Below are 21,677 nucleotides of genomic sequence, written 5' to 3'. Positions count from 1 at the left end.
ATATGGGCAAAACATGAGGAGTGAAAATTCCATTTTTAGGATTTATGCTTTGCATATATAGTTACGGTTTCTGAGTCTGAAGTAGGAGGGCATAATGTTTAATACTCAGAAGTTATCTAGTTTCATTGGCATTGAGCTTTCTGTCATCCTGAAGATATGGAAAAATATTAAGCTCTTTGAAGGTTGCTTGTTCAGCCATCTATAATACAGATTTAATATTTACAGCTTCAGTTAAAAATACTGAATATTCTTCTGGAGAAATTCATTCTAAAATAGAAATCTGAGATATAACCTTTTTACTTTATTTTTCTGATGATTGCTTTTTGTACCTATATAATTCTGTAGATGGCTTTGCTACCATCAGAAAGTAATGGAATTATTTCTTCTTTATTGCATAAAGAATCTGGTTTCTTTTGACTCTTGTCTTATAATGAATTCTTTTGATCTGAAATCACTTAAACTCTCTGCCTCCTAACTTCTCTCAGAGAATGGCTTTTAGAGGTAGAAGAAAGTGAAAGAAAAAGGAGAACTTGTTTATTAATTGGTAAAATGGCTTTTGCAAGAAGTAGGTATAAATGTGTCCCAAATGTGTTATTTGGATAGAACTTAAGAGCAGTGATGTGAATCTCCTAGCCTGTTAATTTGTAACTAGGTAATCAACTACTTTTCATGAGAAAAAGTACTCCCAGATAAACTGGGATAGAGAAGCCTGAGTGACATTTCACAGTTTGATAAATGGGTCTAGAGGCAAAGGAATCCCTACCATTCATTAGGTTTCTCAAATTATCTTTCTTCTGCCCAACACTGGATGTATAGACTGCTTGAAAACTACTCAGAAACAATGTGAGAGTGAGCCTTTCTGTATTTATGATTTCTGACTGTTCAGAAAGCAGAACCCCCTGATGGAGTGCTAATCACAACTTTGTGGGAGTATGAGATGGTTTTCTTAGCAGCTTTCCCAGCTCACCTTTTAAAATCTATTCTTTCCTAGGAGGCTAGGAGACTCATATTTGGATTCTCTTTGCTTACCTTGCTGCTCTCTTTCTAAGGACCCTTCTCCCCGTTTCTAGTACCTCTTCTGGCCTGCTTATTTGGGCAAGAGGAGAGAGGACTCAGTTGCAGATTGAGGAATAAAGTTCTTTATAGTCTCTGGTTATATTAAGAAATGATCCTAATGCTGCTGCTTTTTATTATTTTGTTCCAGGGCATCCCCAAGGGCACATCAGTTGGGTGGGACATTTGTGAGGGAAGATTAGTGTCTTCTGTGTCTCTCATACTCTGTTGCATTTGTTTATGTTTCTCTTCTTCTCTTTTAAGCAAATCAGTGGTTTGCAGATCCAAGTGACCTCACTGGCACAGTCAGAAAATGAGTTGCTGAATTCAAACCAAATACTGAAGGAAATGGTGGAGAGGTTAAAACAGGAATGCCGAAATTTAAGAAGCCAAGCTGAAAAAGCACAACTAGAAGTTGAAAAGTAGAGTTTTGCTTTTTTTATGTACAAATTGTTTCTTCTTTATGCTGTATTCTTTTAATGATGATTCCAGTGTTGAATGTATTTTGATAACTAGTTAAAATACCCCATCGACATGTACAGTGGTTTTAGGTAATGTATTTTCTGTTTCTAGAGATGAGCTTTTAGAACTCTGAGATTGGTTTTTTAAAAAAAGAAAAGACCTCTTAAAATTTTGCCTGACCACAGTATTTTGAAAACCTTCAAAGAAACACTTCTTTATTCATTGAGTAAATCAATACATTTCTTATTACTTCAAATATATAAATTCTTCTGAATGCTAGAAGTCAGAAACAAAATTTTTGGTATGTACAATTTACTTCCTAGAATTAGAATCTTTTGGATTTTCTCTCTGAAAAGCTCATTTGTTTATATTTTTTGATCTTGGAATCTCTTAGTAATAGACAGTCTAGTAAACTGTAGGGAGATGATTGTGGTGATCAAGATTTCCCTGGAAAATTTTATTTATATGTGGTACAAAACTACTATTTTGTATTTGCTTTGTTATTATAACATGTCATTATAAGTTTTTCAATCTATAAAACATTATTCTTTTCACATTTTTTCTTCTGAAGGCTGCTTGCCACATAAATTTTTTTTTTCTTATTTTCAGTTTTTCATTTTTTAAGGCTTGTCCATGGCTTCATATATGTGGTTGAATTTTAAGAAAAGTAAGCAAGATAATTGTCCATGATGTGTTGTGACATACCACAGAGTCCAAATTATTTTGCTTACATTTTGCAAAAAAAAAAAAAACATAGAAATTTGTATCTTGGAATCCTTTAAGTGTTTTGGAATCCTTTAAACCTTTAAGTGTTTGATTTCAAATGTGCTTAAGAATTCTAATAACAGGATAGCTAGCAAATTTAACCAACTTATCATTGGTTTCTGAATGTTATTCATAGGATTGTTGTTTAGTCGCTAAGTTGTGTCCAACTCTTTGCGACCCCATTAATTAACAGGCTGCCAGGATCCTCTTTCCACAGGATTTCCCAGGCGAGACTACTGGAGTGGGTTGCCATTTCCTTCTCCAGGGGATCTTCCCAGCCCAGCAGTCAAACCCTCTTCTCCTGCATTGACAGGTGGATTCTCTACTACTGAGCCACCAGGGAGGCCCATTTATATGATTACATAGCAGAAAATAGCTGGACTAGCGGTCAATAAGATGTGATTTTGGTCCCAGCGAAGACACTTAAAACCTGCATGACCTTAGTCATGTAGTCTTGACTCCTCAGGGTTTGTATATCTCATTTGTACTGCCTATAGTGAGGATACAAAAAAATCATAAAGCATACAGAAAAGCTTTAAAAATGTAAGTTGTTATGATGTTACTATAAAATAGCATGTATATGAAATTTACTCTAGCTAGAAAACATATCACATTAAGACTTGATAACAATGCTGATTGCCATCTTTACTGGGCTCAGTTTTTAATAGCTTGGTGGTATCAAAGTGAAGAAGAACTGAAGGCCCTCTTGATGAAAGTGAAAAAGTTGGCTTAAAGCTCAACATTCAGAAAACTAAGATCATGGCATCCAGTCCCATCACTTCATGGGGAAATAGATGGGGAAACAGTGGAAACAGTGGCTGACTTTATTTTTCTGGGCTGCAAAATCACTGCAGATGGTGATCGCAGCCATGAAATTAAAAGACGCTTACTCCATGGAAGGAACCTAGACAGCATATTAAAAAGCAGAGACATTACTTTGCCAACAAAGGTCCGTCTAGTCAAGGCTATGGTTTTTCCTGTGGTCATGTATGGATGTGAGAGTTGGACTGTGAAGAAGGCTGAGCTCCAAAGAATTGATGCCTTTGAACTGTGGTGTTGGAGAAGACTCTGGAGAGTCCCTTGGACTGCAAGGAGATCCAAACAGTCCATCCTAAAGATCAGTCCTGGGTGTTCATTGGAAGGACTGATGTTGAAGCTGAAACTCCAATACTTTGGACACCTGATGCAAAGAGCTGACTCATTGGAAAAGACCCTGATGCTGGGAAAGATTGAGGGCAGGAGGAGAAGGGGATGACAGAGGATGAGATGGTTGGATGGCATCACCGACTTAATAATGGACATGGGTTTGGGTGGACTCCGGGAGTTGGTGATGGACAGGGAGGCCTGGTGTGCTGCAGTTCATGGGGTTGCAAAGAGTTGGACACGACTGAGCGACTGAACTGAACGCATATATATGGAATCTAGAAAAATGGTATTGAAGGGCAACAATGGAGAAACAGACATGGAGAACAGGCTTATCGACATGGGGAGAGGGGAGGAGAGAATGAGATGTATGGAAAGAGTAACATGGAAACTTACATTACCATATGTAAAATAGATAGCCAACAGTAATTTTCTGTATGGCTCAGGAAACTCAAACAGGGGCTCTGTATCAACCTAGAGAGGTTGGATGGGGAGGGAGATGGGAGGGAGGTTCAAAACTGGGGGGATACATATATATACCTATGGCTGAGTCATGTTTAGGTTTGACAGAAAACAACAAAATTCTGTAAAGCAATTATCCTTCGTTTAAAAAATAAAAAGATTTTTATGAAGAATAAATGATGTAGTACATGTACTCTTTTAATAAGCACAGTTGCTGGCTCATAGGAAACAGTCACTAATGGTGGTGTTAGGAAATAATGTGGTCATGCAAGAATGCCTGTGTTGGATAAGGAAGAAGGTGGTGAAGAAGGAGGTAGTGAGTTTGACTATACTTGTGGTAATATCTGTTTAATTCTAAGGGTTAATAGGTTTTGCATACATTCTCTGACAGGGCATTGGAAGAGAAGCAAATACAATGGTTGGAAGAAAAGCATAAGCTTCATGAACGTATCACTGACAGAGAAGAAAAGTATAATCAAGCTAAGGAGAAATTGCAGCGAGCTGCAATTGCCCAAAAAAAGGCAAGTGGTTCTTATTAAATTATTTCTGTAGAGTAAAAACATAACTCTTTTAGGAGAATATAATACATAATTAAAACAGACTTTAGTGGTATGTTAAGTTTGATATTTAAACATGACATTTTGCTGTCAACTTTGCAAAGATAAATTGGGAACATGCAAACTACTCAACAAGTTTATTTCAAAATATGTGTACAAGTCAGTTTTCCAGAACCCACATACGTTTTTCCACAGAAATGGTAGTTTTCATTGATAGTTTCTAGACCAGCCCATACAAGGCTCATATAACTCATTCTTCACTTACAGTGTGATTAGGTCTGTTTCAGCTGTGCTTAACCAGTTCTTGTAACATTGTTTTTGTGGTTCCAATACTTTTTTGTTTCCAACTCAGGAATATAGGAGCAAGTATCTCCTTACCCAGCAGAAGGAACTAGGACTCCCCTGGCTTCTGAAACACCTGTGATAGTTCCCACACTCATGATCTTTTTAAAACTTCATCTTTGCAGGCATATTTTCTCCAGAACCTAAAAACTTAGTCCAGGGCATCATGGAAATAATGTAACCAGGTGATTCATCTAAGTCAGTGATTTTTACAACAGCAGACCCAAGGAATGCAGCGTAGCCCCATTAATAACCATAGCTCACTATGGCAGCAATTCAGCAGTTATTTTCAGCAAGATTGGCACATGTATGTTGGGTGAAGGGGAACGTAGTAAAAAAAAAAATCCCATAAATGAATTGTCTTCATTTCATAAGTTCCCTTAGTACTGACTTTGGTGTGAGAAATTGAGAAGGTCTAAAGTGAGAGGAAGGTACTTCAAGACATATACAGACTGTTATCTTAATGTCTATATGTTTATTGGTAAGTGTAGTTGTTCATATTTGCTTAAGAGAACTGTATATCATTTACATATTCTGAATTTGGAAATAAAGGATGCAGTTCCTAGTGACTTGTTTATGTTATTAGATATAACTGCCAAATTTGTCCTGATAGTTGGAGTGACAACATGAGAAACCTAAACGTTGTTACTTCCCCACTTTCTTGGTTTATAAATACTGCATTTCTCTTTTTTGTATGCTAAAAGTAGTGTAACAGTGAGATTATAAAACACTACTTAACTATATAGGAATACCAGTGTTTTATACTCAGATATAAATACTTATGTTGTTTCATTGTTTTTTCCTGAGTCTATCACTTCTCTTTCTCTTTCCTTCTGTCCATATAAGTACTGAGCAGTGTATGGCTATTGATGGTGTTTTAGTGAAGTTATTTTACGGCTTGGGATGATCTCAGAAATCCTACTTATGCCTCTGTGTATTGTTTGAAGCCTAAAAGCATCTGAAGCCAGATTTTAGCTGGAAATCATTAGAAATTACAAGGGCTGATTTTATCTTTCACAGAAAAACTTTTATGTTGAGGCTTTAGAGGTAAGTATCTTAGAGATCAGATTCTAATTATTGAGGTTAGGTTGGGTTGACTTCCTTTGGTGCAAAAGTGACATCCAGTGGTGACAGAGATTATCAACTAATCATAGGTATACCTGAAAGAGGGGAGAAGGTGGTGTTTTAAGAAACTTGCAAAATAACCTTGGATCAGTATTGACCTAGGATGAATGTTTTTCCTACTGAAATAACTGCCAAAAGATGCGTATGAATATAGTAAATACCTATTTTACTTTTAAAAATGTAATCTGTGGATTATGATTTTAAGTTGTAGAAAGTTGTTAATTCAGTAAATAATTATGACCCAGAGCTGTCCCATCATGTGGAACACTACCCTGTAGGCTTACAACTGTACCTCAATTAAAGGGAAAAAACAGACAATACATGTGACATGGAAATACAGTCAAAAGTATATAAGTGTATGTAATTTTAGGGCTGGGAGATCTTAGTATTCAGATAGATTTTTGCAGATTAGGAAACTGAAGTGGTAGGTAGCCAAGATCACTTGACTAGTTAGGAATGCCATGACTGAAACCTACATCTTTCTATTCTTAATTCTGTGTTTTTTCTGCATTGTTACTCTTTTCATTTCCCCCTTTCTTTGATTCCAGATACTCTACTGCTCTATTGTAGCCATAATGCACACATGAGTCTTATTTCTTGTGGCAAAACAGTCACTATAAAATTAATTTCTTTAACTCAGACCCTTTTCCCATTCAAATTATTGTTTCTGTATGAAAACTTTGGCTTATAAGATAACATAAAGAGGATTCGTAAAATTGCATCAGACTTTTAAAATTTCTTTAGATGACAAAAGTCACAACTTTCTTATGTGGTAAGATTTAAAACAGGTCAAATATGTATTAACTCTAGAGCAGAAATCATAATCCTTTAGAGTTACTTCCCTGTGAAAGGTTCTTATAACTGGGGAGTAGCAGCTTGATCTTTTTCCTACAGGCTAGGTGAGATGGCTCACTGCCATCTGACTATGTTCGTTTACAACTCCAACCTCTTTAAGCACAAAGCTTATATCCTTTCTGGTAAGTGACATTACACGAAGATGTAACGACAGTGTGTAATGATATTTTGTTGATTTGTTTGGAAAAGCTTGACCAGGTGTCTTGAGTTGGAATGCCCTTCTGTACCTAATGACTTCCCTGTATGTTTTCCTCACACATTCTTAAAGTGTGAGTATGAAGAGCAATCTCTTGGTAAGAGGACAATGATTTGTGCTTTTCCCTTTGAGGCACTTGAAATAACTTGTGATTTTTATTCTGAGGTATATGTCTTTGAAATAATTCTTAGTTAGAGGTTATGAATGGTTTAGAAAAAGAAATGAACCATAGTCTTAAAGTTGTAAAGTATCTATTGAATGTGTTTTGTGGCCTGGCATTATGTTATACACTGAGCAGAACATAGAAGCATGATTAATTCCTCCTTTTTGACCATATAATCTAATTGGAGAAATAAAATAACATCCAATACCTAAAGAATCTATTAGTCACTTCCATGTGATCTGTATGAACACTAAAATTTGAGAACCACTCTCCTAGAGAGAAGAAAGCTTGAAGACAGACTAGTTAGAAAGCTATTACAATAATCTTAAAATGACGTAAGAGGTCTGGAATTTGGGCTTGCAGTATAGAATGAAGGTGAAGGATGACTCCTAAAAGTATTCCAAAAGAAAAAAAATGACAGACTATTACAGTGCTAAATAAGAAAAAGGAAAATAGGAAGTATTTTAGCTATGAGAGGATATAAGAGGAGTTACCATAATGAAATAAAGAGCATGTGTCAGTTGAGTACAAAGAGAAGATGTATTTGACTAAACACATGTCCAGTATAAACTGATAACAGTGCATCCATGTAGACAAGTCCTGGACTCTTAAGATATTGTGTAGGTAACCAGAAACAATGGAACAAAGCATAAAGATCAGTAGTTCAGATTAAAGATGTATAATTAGATCCTTCAAAGTTGGGGAATGGCTGAAAAATAAAAGGACTATGAACTAAGTTGACTGAGAAAGTAGCTGATTTAGTAGAGGAATGGTCAGATGGTCATAGAGGTAGGATCTATAGTATGTTGTTATATAAGCCACAGGAAAGAAAGATATCAAAGATAAATGCTCATGATTGTTGAAAAGAGTCCATTGAATTTGGCTAGAATGTGATAAAAGGAAAATTTTAGCTTTGATTCTTGCATCAATATCTTTTGATTTGTCTTATACTCTTTTGTGTTGTAATGTTTATAACACTAAGGCATCCATTTGATTATCCTGTGATTGTATCAGACTAAAATAAAAATTAAAACCATTTCTTACAGCTGCTCTCCCCTCTGGACTCTGATTTCTTTCAGTGGAGCACCATTCTTCCAATCACTTACGCTTCAAACCTGTGATTCATCCTGAGGACTCCCTTTTCCCAAATCTAGTCAATCCTTGTATTAGTTTTCTAGGGTTGCTATAACTAATTACTACAAATTATGTGGCGTAAAGCAACAGAAATGTATAATGTTATAGTTCTAAAGTTAGAAGTCCAAAACCAAGGTGTCCACAGGGCCATGCTCCCTCTAGGGGCTCTGGGGTAAGGGTCTGCTCCATGCCTCTCTCCCAGCTGCTGGTGGATGGTGCCTCTGACTTCACATGGTGGTCTCTCTGTGCATCTGTCTGTGTGTCCAAATTTCTCCCTTTTTATAAGAACACAAGTCAATATTGGATTCAGGGCCTACTCTCATCTTAACTCTACCCTTTTTTAAAAATAAGGCCACTCTGGAGTGTTTTCCAGCACCAAGAACCAATTACCTAATTTTCTGTACACCAGCTGGGCATCTGACTGTTCAGTTGAATTCTGACGCCACATCAGCTCCCGCAGACTGAAGGGCTCCATCTCATAGACTGCCCGCATGCTAGCTGCCGGGTTCTCAGCCCTCTGCACTGCTGACCGAGAGCTGTTAATCGGGGTCCCTGTAAAACCCCTGCCCAGGTTCTATGGAAACACTTAATTCATATTTACTGGTTTATTATAATATGACTCAGGAATAGCCAAATAGAAGAGATGTGTACGGCAAGGTATAGAAGGGGTGGGATGTGCCACCCTCCTAGCAAATCAGTGTACTCACTGTGCTGAAGGCTTTCCAGGTGTCCTTGTTAAGGGTTTTTATAGGTGTTGGTCTTAGTACCCCCCCTCCCAGAAGTTGAGAATGGGAGGTGGGAGTAGGGCTGAAAATTCCTACCTTCTTACCACTTGGTTTTTCTAGTGACTAGTACTATTTTAAGACTATCTAGGGATCGCACCCCAAGTTAACTCATTAGTATTAACTCAGATATGGTTCAAAAGGGCTGATTATGAATAGCAAAAGATGCTTCTGTCACTCAAGAAATTCCACGAGTTTTAGGAGCTCTCTGCCAGTAACCCAGGAAAAAGACCAAATACGTTTCTTTTTATATCACAGTTACATTCTGAGTAAACGTAAGTATTATGGAGACACTCATCTAGAGCCTATGAATTCTTCCTTTATAATATATCTCACATTTTGCCCACCTCATTTCTTTTTATTCCTATTGCTAACATCTGAGCTCAGACTCTTCTCTACACAGTTTCTCTGTATTCATTTAGTCAGTTTACTCAACAAATTTATTGAGAACCTGCTATATGCTACGTATTGTTTTATTTGCAGGCATATACAAATAAAGACTGTACTAAGGAGCTTATATGATAGTGGATGGGAGACATGGGGTAAAGAAACAAACACATATCAGGTGAAGATGTGTGCTAAGAGGAAAACTAGTGGAGATAGAGGGTGGTGGTTTATACAGGTGATCAGGGAAGGCTCTGATAAAGTAACATTGTGCAGAGACCTGGAGGAAAGAAGGGAGAGGCCATCTTTTGTTTGTAGGAAAAGAATGTTCCAGAGGGAATAGAAAGTAAAAGGTGGAGGCAGGAGTCGACTTGATATGTTGAAAGAATACAAGAAGGGAGACCTGATTAGCTGGAATGGAGAGAAGTAGGAGGAGGCTGGGTAATGTTGGGGCTTTTTTTTTTTTTACATTTTATTCTGAATAATAGGAACACACTAGAGAGTTTTGAATTGAGACATGATATAATCTGAATTATATTTTAAGAGAATTTCTGCCTGTTGTGTAAGTGGGGCAAAGAGGACTCAGGAAGACCACTTTTCTGTGTCCAGATGGGAGCTGTAGAGAACTAGTAGTAGGCTGATGGTAGGATTCTGGATACATTTTTAAAGGTGGAGCTTACAGTGTTTATAGGGTATTACGGAGATGTATCAAAGGTGACTGAAATGGTGGGCTTGAGTACCTGGTTAAAGTAGAATTGCTGTTTACTGACATGGGAAAGACCTTGGATAGGACAGATTCAGGGGTAAAACAGAGATGCCCCCTTTGGACACATTAACTCTTTGAAATGCCCACTAGACTTCCAAGTGAAGACATTAAGTATTCTCGTGAATACATCAATCAGGACTTCAGGGAATAGCACTGGGCTGGAGATAAAGATTTGGGGCTCAAATGGGAAAGACTAGGGATCTCTTCAAGAAAATCAGAGATACCAAAGGAACATTTCATGCAGAGATGAGCTCGATAAAGGACAGAAATGGTATGGACCTAACAGAAGCAGAAGATATTAAGAAGAGATGGCAAGAATACACAGAAGAACTGTACAAAGAAGATCTTCACGACCCAGATAATCACGATGGTGTAATCGCTGACCTAGAGCCAGACATCCTGGAATGTGAAGTGAAGCGGGCCTTAGGAAGCATCACTACAAACAAAGCTAGTGGAGGTGATGGAATTCCAGTTGAGCTATTCCAAATCCTGAAAGAGGATGCTGTGAAAGTGCTGCACTCAATATGCCAGCAAATTTGGAAAACTCAGCAGTGGCCACAGGACTGAAAAGGGTCAGTTTTCATTCCAATCCTAAAGAAAGGCAATGCCAAAGAATGCTCAAACTACCGCACAATTGCATTCATCTCACACACTAGTAAAGTAATGCTCAAAATTCTCCAAGCCAGGCTTCAGCAATATGTGAACCGTGAACTTCCAGATGTTCAAGCTGGTTTTCGAAAAGGCAGAGGAACCAGAGATCAAATTGCCAACATCCGCTGGATCATAGAAAAAGCAAGAGAGTTCCAGAAAAACATCTATTTCTGCTTTATTGACTATGCCAAAGCCTTTGACTGTGTGGATCACAATAAACTGTGGAAAATTCTGAAAGAGATGGGAATACCAGACCACCTGATCTGCCTCTTGAGAAATTTGTATGCAGGTCAGGAAGCAACAATTAGAACTGGACATGGAACAATAGACTGGTTCCAAATAGGAAAAGGAGTTTGTCAAGGCTGTATATTGTCACCCTGTTTATTTAACTTATATGCAGAGTACATCATGAGAAATGCTGGACTGGAGGAAACACAGACTGGAATCAAGATTGCAGGGAGGAATATCAATAACCTCAGATATGCAGATGACACCACCCTTATGGCAGAAAGTGAAGAGGAACTCAAAAGCCTCTTAATGAAAGTGAAAGTGGAGAGTGAAAAAGTTGGCTTAAAGCTCAGCATTTAGAAAACGAAGATCATGGCATCCGGTCCCACCACTTCATGGGAAATAGATGGGGAAACAGTGGAAACAGCATCAGACTTTATTTTTCTGGGCTCCAAAATCACTACAGATGGTGACTGCAGCCATGAAATTAAAAGACGCTTCCTCCTTGGAAGGAAAGTTATGACCAACCTAGATAGCATGCTCAAAAGCAGAGACATTACTTTGCCAACAAAGGTTCGTCTAGTCAAGGCTTTGGTTTTTCCTGTGGTCATGTATGGATGTGAGAGTTGGACTGTGAAGAAGGCTGAGCGCCGAAGAATTGATGCTTTTGAACTGTGGTGTTGGAGAAGACTCTGGAGAGTCCCTTGGACTGCAAGGAGATCCAACCAGTCCATTCTGAAGGAGACCAGCCCTGGGATTTCTTTGGAAGGAGTGATGCTGAAGCTGAAACTCCAATATTTTGGCCGCCTCATGCGAAGAGTTGACTCATTGGAAAAGACTCTGATGCTGGGAGGGATTGGGGGCAGGAGGAGAAGAGGACGACAGAGGATGAGATGGCTGGATGGCATCACCGACTCCATGGACATGAGTCTGAGTGAACTCCAGGAGTTGGTGATGAACAGGGAGGCCTGGCGTGCTGTGATTCATGGGGTCGCAAAGAGTCGAACACGACTGAGCAACTGATCTGATCGGATCTGAATGTGTAAATCAGAGAAGGCAATGGCACCCTACTCCAGTACTCTTGTCTGGAAAATCCCATGGATGGAGGAGCCTGGTAGGCTGTAGTCCATGGGGTCCCTAAGAGTCGGACACGACTGAGTGACTTCACTTTCACTTTTCACTTTCATACATTGGAGAAGGAAATGGCAACCCACTCCAGTGTTCTTGCCTGGAGAATCCCAGGGACAGAGGAGCCTAGTGGGCTGCTGTCTATAGGGTCACACAGAGTTGGACACGACTGAAGCAACTTAGCAGTAGCAGCAATATGTAAATGGTATTGAAAGCAATGGGACTAAATGAGGTCACCTGGAAAGTGAAGAAAGACAGAAAAGAACAGGTTTGAGGATTGAGTTTTGAGGAATTCCAAACTTTAGAAGTTGGGAAGTTAAGGCAGAGTGGCCAGTATGATAGGAAAAGAACCAATAAAGTATTGGATGCCAAGTGAAGAAAAATGCTTCAAGAATAATTAGCCGTGTCAAATGACATTCATCAGATCGGATCAGTTGCTCAGTCATGTCTGACTCTTTGCAACCCCATGGACTGCAGCACACCAGGTTTCTCTATCACCAACTCCCAGAGCCTACTCAAACTCATGTCCATCACATCGGTGATGCCATCCAGCCATCTCATCCTCTGTCGTCCCCTTCTCCCACCTTCAATCTTTCCCAGCATCAGGGTCTTTTCCAGTGAGTCAGTTCTTTGCATCAGATGACCAAAGTATTGGTGCTTCAGCTTCAGCATCAGTCCTTCCAATGAATAGGATGGACTGGTTGGATCTCCTTGCTGTCCAAGGGACTCTCAAGAGTCTTCTCCAACACCACAGTTCAAAAGCATCAATTCTAAAAAAAAAAAAAACAAAACCCAAAAGCATCAATTCTTCGGTGCTCAGCTTTCTTCATAGTCCAACTCACACATCCATACATGACTACTGGAAAAACCATAGCTTTGACAAGATGGACCTTTGTCAGTAAAGTAATGTCTGCTTTTTAATAAGCTGTCTAGGTTTGTCATAGCTTTTCTTCCAAGGAGCAAGTGTCCTTTAATTTCATGGCTGCAGTCACCATCTGCAATGATTTTGGAGCCCAAGAAAATAAAGTCTGTTACTGTTGCCACTGTTTCTCCATCGTCTTGCCATGAAGTGATGGGACTGGATGCCATGATCTTAGTTTTGAGTTATAAATGTTGAGTTATAAGCCAGCTTTTTCACTCTCCTCTTTCACTTTCATCAAGAGGCTCTTTAGTGTCAACGAAAAATTAATCAGTCGATATAAGAAAGAATTGTAAAATATTTGAGACAAATTTGAGGATTATAATTGAAGAGCATCTCAGAAAGCTCTGAGAGCTGTTTCCCCCATTAGAAGTCAAGATGCAGTTTATTTAAGTTTTTTTTGAGACAGAGGGCTGTACATTAAGTGACATATTATTGACAGTTTACACAATCCAGAATTAAGCACCATTGTTGTATGGGTCGTGTCACCCTTTACGAGATCAAGAGAGAATGTTATCTTTCAAGGAGTTGTCTTGTTGATGCCAGGAGAATGTTGCCATTTATGGTTGAGCAGATATTCCTGCTGATGGGGGAGATTTGGTCAGTGCATAATGACAGATGCACAGTGAGAGGAGAGGAGGCCAAAGGCAGAGAAGAATTTTTATGTTTAAGTTTTTCTTGTCTTCCCATAATGTGAACTTTATATTTCACAATGGTAAGATGATAAAATAGTAAGATGAAGACAGATTTTCTTTGGCTATGTGAGTATTAAAAAGAAAACTAAAGGAAAACAATGGGAAGGACTAGAGATCTCTTCAAGAAAATGAGAGACACCAAGGGAACATTTCATGCAAAGCTGGGCACAGTAAAGGACAGAAATGATATGAACCTAACAGAACCAGAAGGTATTAAGAGTTGGCAAGAATACACAGAAGAACTATACAAAAAAGATCTTAATAATCTGGATAACCATGATGGTGTGATCTATCACCTAGACCCATATATCCTGGAGTCAAGTGGGCCATAGGAAGCATCACTACAAACAAAGCTAGTGGTGTGCTTAGTCGCTCAGTCATGTCCAACTCTGTAACCTCCATGGACTGTAGTGCACCAGGCTTCTCTATCCATGGGTATTCTCTAGGCAAGAATAAGTGTAAGTGTGTTAATTGCTCAGTCATGCCCAACTCTTTGTGACTGCAGCCCACCAGGCTCCTCTGTCCATGAGATTTTCCAGGCAAGGATACTGGAGTGGGTTGCTATTTCCTTCTCCAGGGAATCTTCCCAATTCAGGGATTGACCATGGGTCTCCTGCACTGCAGGCAGATTCTTTACCTACTGAACTACAAGGGAAGCAGCTTGCTGTGCCTTCCTCCAGGGGAGTTTCCCAACCCAAGGACCGAACTCATGTCTCCTGCATTGCAGGCAGATTCTTTACTGTCTGAGCCACCAGGGAAGCCCAATTCCAGCTGAGCTATTTCAAATCCTAAAAGATGATGCTGTGAAAGTGCTGCACTCAGTATGCCAGCAAATTTGGAAATCTCAACAGTGGCTGTAGGACTGGAAAAGGTTTCATTCCAGTTCCAAAGAAGGGCATTGCCAAAGAATGTTCAAACTACTGCACAATTATACTCATCTCACCCACTAGTAAGGTCATGTTCAAAATGCCTGAAGCTAGGTTTCAATAGTACATGAACCAAGAACTTCCAGATGTTCAAGCTGGATTTAGAAAAGGCAGAGGAACCAGAGATCAAATTGCCAACATCTGTTGGATCATTGAAAAACCAAGGGACTTCCAGAAAACATCTGTTTCTGGTTCATTGACTACACTAAAGCCTTTGACTGTGGATCACAACAAACTGGAAAATCCTTCAAGAGATTGGAATACTGGATCACCTTACCTGCCTCCTGAGAAAATTGTATGCAAGTTCAGAAGCAACAGTTAGAACTGAATCTGGAACGACAGACTGGTTCAAAATTGGGAAAGGAGTGCATCACGGCTGTATTTTATCACCCTGTTTATTTAACTTATATGCAGAGTACATCATGCAAAATGCTGGGCTGGATAAAGCTCAAGCTGAAATCAAGATTGCTGGGAGAAATATCAATAACCTCAGATATGAAGATGACACCACCCTTATGGCAGAATGCAAAGAGGAACTAAAGAGCCGCTTGATGAAGGTGAAAGGAGAGTGAAAAAACTGGCTTAAAACTCACCATTCAAAAAACTAAGATCATGGCATCCCATCCCATCACTTCATGGCAAATAGATGGGGAAACAGTGGAAACAGTGACAGACTATTTTGGGGGGCTCCAAAATCACTGCAGATGGTGCTTGCAGCCACGAAATTAAAAGACGCTTGCTCCTTGGAAGAAAAGCTGTGACAAACCTAGATAGCATATTAAAAAGCAGAGACATTACTTTGCCAACAAAGGTCCATCTTGTCAAAGCTATGGTTTTTCCAGTGGTCATGTTCCAGTGGTCATGATGAGAGAGTTGAACCATAAAGAAGGCTGAGCACCCAAGAATTGATGTTTTCGAACTGTGGTGTCGGAGAAGACTTCTGAGAGTCCCTTGGACAGCCAGGAGATCAAACCAGTCCATCCTTAAGGAAATCAACCCTGAATATTCATTGGAAGGACTGATGCTGAAGCTGAAGCACCAATACTTTGGTCACCTGATGCTGGAAAAGATAGAAGACAGGAGGAGAAGGGGACGACAGAGGATGAGATGGTTGGATAGCATCACTGATTCAATGGGACATGAGTTTAAACAAGCTCCAGGAGATGATGAAGGACAGGGAAGCCTGGCGTGCTGCAGTCCATGGGGTCACAAAAAGTTGGACACAATTGAGCGACTGAACAACAACCTTGTGATTATTGGTGGTGGCTTTGTCCAGAGTTGTTCCTGTGGAATAGTAGCTATGCAGGTCTGATTGAAGTAGAACATAGTTTGTCCAAGGATTTTTGTTGTGAAGAACAGAGAACTGGGGTAAGATAGCTCAGATTGTGGGAGCAAAGGCTTCTTGTAAGAAGAAATTATAGGATGGTTCAGTTGCAGGGGGAAAACTGATAATGCGGGAGAAAGAGGGCAAATGAAGGGATGATGTGTTTTAGTAGGCAGAAGGGCATTAGATTCAGTTCAGAGGGGGAAGGGATTGGGACACAGTCTCTGTTGTAACTGGAAAGACGACAAAATATTTAGTTGTAAATTCCTGATAAATTGATGGATGTAATGGGAATGTGTGGAAATTCTCTACTGATTGCTGCTATTTTCTCAATGTGAAAAAGAATCTGGGTCACCAGCTCAGACTGTGAAGAGTGGAGGTCTAACAGATTTGAGGAGAGACAAGAAGTTGTGAAAGAATATAAGAGTTTGGGAGAGTGTTGGATTAGGGGAATTAGTAGAAATCCCAGGTACCTTCTGGGGCCCATTAGATGCTGTTTAGTCACTCAGTCATGACTGACTCACTGGGACCCCATGGACTATAGCCTGCCAGCCTCCTCTGTCCTTCGGATTTCCCAGCCAAGAATAGTGGAGTAGGTTGCTATTTTCTTCTCCAGGGGATTGTCCTGACTCAGGGATTGAACCCATGTCTCCTGCTTGGCTGATGGATTCTTTACCACTGAGCCACCTGGGAATCCCCATTTGAAGTTAGTGCTGGTTAATTTAAGTTGAGACCAGTCAGCATAATTTTGTGTATGTGTGAGTGCATGTGTACATGCCAGCTATATTTCAGTTGCTGTAGGTTCAACTGTGCAGTCAGTAGAGTCGTATTTAACTAAGGTCAGTTTCTCCAGGTGAGTTTGAAGATGGGAGACTTAAGTCAAGATAATGAAGGATCTATGAGGAAATTAAGATAACGTTAGAGTCTAAGGCATGCATTGAGTCTACTAGTCAACCAGCCATGCAGCTCTTGTATAACATTCCAGCTCAGTTCCTGGCAAAGAAGAGTGCTCAGTAAATGGCTGTTTGTTTTTACAGTGATGAGGATAGCAGTGTCAAGACTCCTGTCTTCAAGAAGCTTATCTTAAGAGGCAAACTTCAGGGTCCATCTTTTACACTGATGCCATATTAATCTTTTCAAAACAATGGTTTTACCCATCAGTCCACTGTAGGAAAACCTTCAGGGGAATCCACATTCTTATAGAATTACAGATTCTTCTTATTCTTATCCTTTCTAAAAAGCTTTTTCTCATGTTTTTGTCCTTATTGATTGGAGTTCCCTCAGAAATCCCTACAGTTTGTATTACGTATGATTAAAATAGGGCCCAATTAAGTGGGCACTCTGTATATGTGTGTGTATATTAAGTATACATACTTGGTTAAGATTTTATGAAAGTGAAAAATTGCTGCAGTTTAAATGAGCAGTAAAAATGGAGAAGTATAACTAGATTTTAAGATTAAAGTTTTATATAATCATATAATAATGAAGTATTAAGCATTTCCATCTTTAACATGTCTGCTGATAGTTGAACTAAAATACCTAAAAGGAGCATATGCTTTTGATAATAACAGACTAGGAAATATGTGGATCAGCTCTCCACATGAGAACTAGAAGAAGCAGACAAAATATCTTTAAAAATATCCCCGTGAAGGGCAGTGAAGAATTAAGAGGCCAAGGTCCTGGAGAGATAGAAACCTAGAGAGGGGAGCACAGCATTTGGCTGCTTTTCCCTTAGAGGAGACTGCCAGTTCTAGAAGAGAGAGCTGAGAAGTGAAGCAAAGCTTTTGACAACCTCATAGGGGAACAAAAATAAGAGTTCAGAATCTGCTAGAGAGAGGGTCTCAGGTCTGAGTCCACTACTTGTGCTTTGGGTTGATATTGTGAAGGAATATACATACCCTTGGACTAAGAGTGAGCTGAGAATAGCTTGGTCCTTGCAGGTATTGAAGCACAGCTTCAGATGATCTGTCCTTATAACTAGATTAAATTAACCCCTATTTGTTAGTGTTCCTAGCTGCCTGCCAGAAACAAGTATAAATCTTTTCTAAGGGAAACTAACATTGTAGGCTTCAAGTTACTTCCTCAGGTTTTAAATTATAATATCTATCCCTAAATAAAAAATAAACATAGACATCACTGCACATTTTTTGGAATGACTAAAATCCTAAACACTGACAGTATCAACTACTGGTAAGGATATGGAACAGTAGGAATTTTAATTTATTCCTGGTGGGATTGTAAAATGATACAGCCATTTTGGAAGATCCTTTGGCAGTTTCCTCCAAAGCTGAGATAGTCTGGCCATACAGTCCAGCAGTCACACTCCTAAGTATTTATTCAAATGAGTTGAAGACTTACGTTTTCACACACACGCACAACCCTGTGCACAAACATTTATAGCAGCTTTGTTCATTATTGCCAGAAGTTGGAAGCTAGAAATATGTCCTTAAGTAGGTGCATGGTTAAAAAAAACTTTGCTATATCCACACAAGAGAATATTATTATTATTCTTATATTATCTCTTATATACACAAGGGAATATTATTCACTGATAAAAAGGAAATGAGCTATTAAGCCATGCAGAGATATGAAGGAACCTTAAATGCAGCCTTACTAAATGAAAAGAGCTGGTCTGAAAAGGCTGTTTACTATGTGATTTCAAATACATGACGTTCTAGAAAAGGCATGGAGAAGGCAATGGCACCCCACTCCAGTACTCTTGCCTGGAAAATCCCATAGACGGAGGAGTCTGGTAGACTGCAGTCCATGGGGTCGCTAGGAGTCAGACACAACTGTATAACTTTCAAGTAGACAACCTGAGCGACTTCACTTTTACTTTTCACTTTCATGCATTGGAGAAGGAAATGGCAAGCCACTCCAGTGTTCTTGCCTGGAGAATCCCAGGGTCGGGGGAGCCTGGTGGGCTGCCGTCTCTGGGGTCGCACAGAGTCGGACATGACTGAAGCGACTTAGCAGCAGTAGCAGCAGCAAAGGCAAAACTATGGAGACAGAAAAAATATCAATGGTTGCCAGTCTTTGTGAGGTTAGGGAGTAGGGATAAACAGGTAGAGCACAGGGGATTTTTATGGCAGTGAAACTTTGTATGATGCTACAGTAGTGGACATGACTGAACAATTAACACACACAGTAGTGGATACATAACATTATGCATGTGATGGAACCATAGAACTGAACAGCACAGAGGATGACAGTGAAAACTGTGGACCTCAGTTAATAATAATGTATCAACATGGGTTCATCAGTTTTAACAAATTTCTATTAATAATGGTTTAAAAATAGCTGCATGAGGAAATTACACTGAAAATCAAGAGAAGTAACAACCAATGTAAGCAAACCCCCCACAGGGGATCCAAGTAATGGAGTTATCAGACATAGACTTTAAAAGTACCATGTTAAAAAAAAGTAAATAAAAGTACCATGTTGTGTATGCTCCAGAATAAGTGCTTGAGAATTGCACCAGAAAACTAGAAGACATTTCTTTAAATGGCGAGTTGAGAACTAAAAAACACTGAATTAACTGAATTACGAACTCTGTGGGTAGATTTAGCAGAAATCAATGAAGAGAAAGTATACAATAGAGAAAATTTAACTTGCCAAGGCTGATCAATCTGAAAAGATGGTGATAAAGTTGATTCTCCCCAGACTCCTCACAGGTAGATAAGTAAATAAACAGAATGGACAATATAATGGGCCCTGGTAGCTCAGACAGTAAAGAATCTGCCTGCAATGCAGGAGACCCGGGTTCAATCCCGATGAAAAGGGGGATATCACTATACGTCTTACAGATATTAAAACAATATTATAAAAATAACTATGTTAATAATGCAATTTAGGTGAACAAATTCCTTGAACATCTCAATAAAACTAATACAAAAATTAGGAAATCTAAATAGTCCTGTATCTATAAGGGAAATGGAATCCTTAATTTAAAACCTTCCATAGAGAAAATTTGATACTTGTATAATAAAATTATTACCACAGTAAATCTAGTTAATAGTTAACATCCATCACCATACATAGCTACAGAATTGTTTTTCTTGTGATGAGAACTTTTAAGATAAATCTCTTAGCAACTTTCAAATATGCAGTACAGTGTTATCAACTGTAACCAGCATGCTGTACATTACATCCATGGGACTTATTTCTTTTTTAACTGAAAGTTTGTACCTTTTGATCTGCTTCACCCACTTCACCCATCCCTCACCCCCTGCTTTTGGCAGCTGCCCATCTGTTCTCTATATCTTTGAGCTTATTTTATTTTAAAGATTACACATATAAGTGAGATTACATGGTAGTTTTTCTTTCTCAGTCTAGTTTATTATACTTAGCAAAATGTCCTCAAGATCCATCCATGTTGTTGCAAATGGCAAGATTTTTCTTTATTATGGCTGAACCATATTCTAATGTATGTGTATCACATTTTCCTTATCCATTGATGGACACTTGCTTCCATGTCTTGGCTATTGTAAATAAGGCTTCAGTGAATGTGGGGTGCATATGCCTTTTCAAGTTAGTATTTTTGTTTTTCTTAGATAAATATCCAGAAGTGGAATTACTGGTAGTTCTATTTTTAATTTTTTGAGGACTCTCCATACTATTTTCCATGTGTGCATGCTTAGTTGCTAAGTTGTGTCAGACTCTTTGCAACCCCATGCACTAGACAGCCCAGGCTCCTCTGTCCATGGAATTTTCCAGGCAAGAATACTGGAACGGTTTGCCATTTCTTACTCCAGGAATCTTTCAACCCAGGGATCAAACTCATGTCTCCTGTGCCTGCTGCATCGGCAAACAGATTCTTACCACTGAGCCACCTGGGAAGCGCCCACTGTTGTCCGTAGTGGCTGCATTAATTTGCATAGTGGCTGCACAATCCTACCAACAGTGCAAGAGGGTTCCCTTTTTTCCACATTCTCACCAACAGTTGTTTCTTGTCTGAGAATATTCATTCTAACAGTTGTGATATCTCATTGTGGTTTTTACTTGCATTTCTGTGATGTTCAGTTCTTTCTTTACATAGACAACAAACAGAAAATAAAATATTTAAATCCATTTACCTTAGCATAAGAAATACAAAATACTTAGGAATAAATCTAATGAAAGATATGCAAGTCTACACTGAAGACTACAAATATTGCTAAGAAAAACTAAAGATCTAGCTAAAGGGAAACTATACCATATTTGATTTGAAAGACTCAATATTATTAAGATGTCAGTTCTTGCCAAACTGACCTACCAATTGAATACAATTCTAATCAAAATTTCTGTAGTTTTCCTTGTGGAAACTGGAAAGTAGATTCTAAAATTCATATTAAAGGACAAAGGACCAGAACAACCAAGGCAATCTTGAAGAACAAAAAAGCTGGAGGACTTAAAGGATGTGGGGTCAATTGGTTATCCTTAACCCAACCTAATTAGATAAAAATGAACCATAGACCCAAATGTGAGGGTAAAAAAATAAAACTGCTAGAAAGAAGCTTGAGGAGAAAATCTTAAGATCTTGGGATAAGTAAAGATTTCTGAAACAGGACATTAAAAAAAGAACTAATCCTAAGAGATATAATCGATAAAGACATTAAAGTGTCACTTTTTTTTTAAT

At 38.9% G+C, this 21,677-nt stretch overlaps 1 protein-coding gene across 4 annotated transcripts in view; it reads left to right on the top strand.

The window, feature by feature from the left end:
- CEP83 (centrosomal protein 83) overlaps positions 1–21,677 on the top strand; it is a 137,985-nt gene that overhangs the window by 111,151 nt on the left and 5,157 nt on the right. For 3 of the 4 annotated variants that reach the window (XM_086399072.1, XM_086399073.1, XM_086399074.1), the window contains 2 exons: positions 1,318–1,475; positions 4,277–4,406. In XM_086399072.1, coding sequence (XP_086255198.1) covers positions 1,318–1,475; positions 4,277–4,406 — 288 coding nt within the window. Of the gene's footprint in view, positions 1–1,317; positions 1,476–2,593; positions 2,748–4,276; positions 4,407–21,677 lie in introns of all 4 variants that reach the window. The other variant, XR_015163559.1, reaches the window with a different exon arrangement.

This window comes from Bos grunniens, chromosome 5 (assembly GCF_055505025.1).
Source record: "Bos grunniens cultivar Pamir isolate PY7600 chromosome 5, Bosgru_T2T1.0, whole genome shotgun sequence".
In the NCBI taxonomy this organism is placed as follows: domain Eukaryota; kingdom Metazoa; phylum Chordata; class Mammalia; order Artiodactyla; family Bovidae; genus Bos; species Bos grunniens.
Note: the sequence above shows the minus strand (reverse complement) of the source record. Positions and strands in the feature narration are given on the sequence as shown.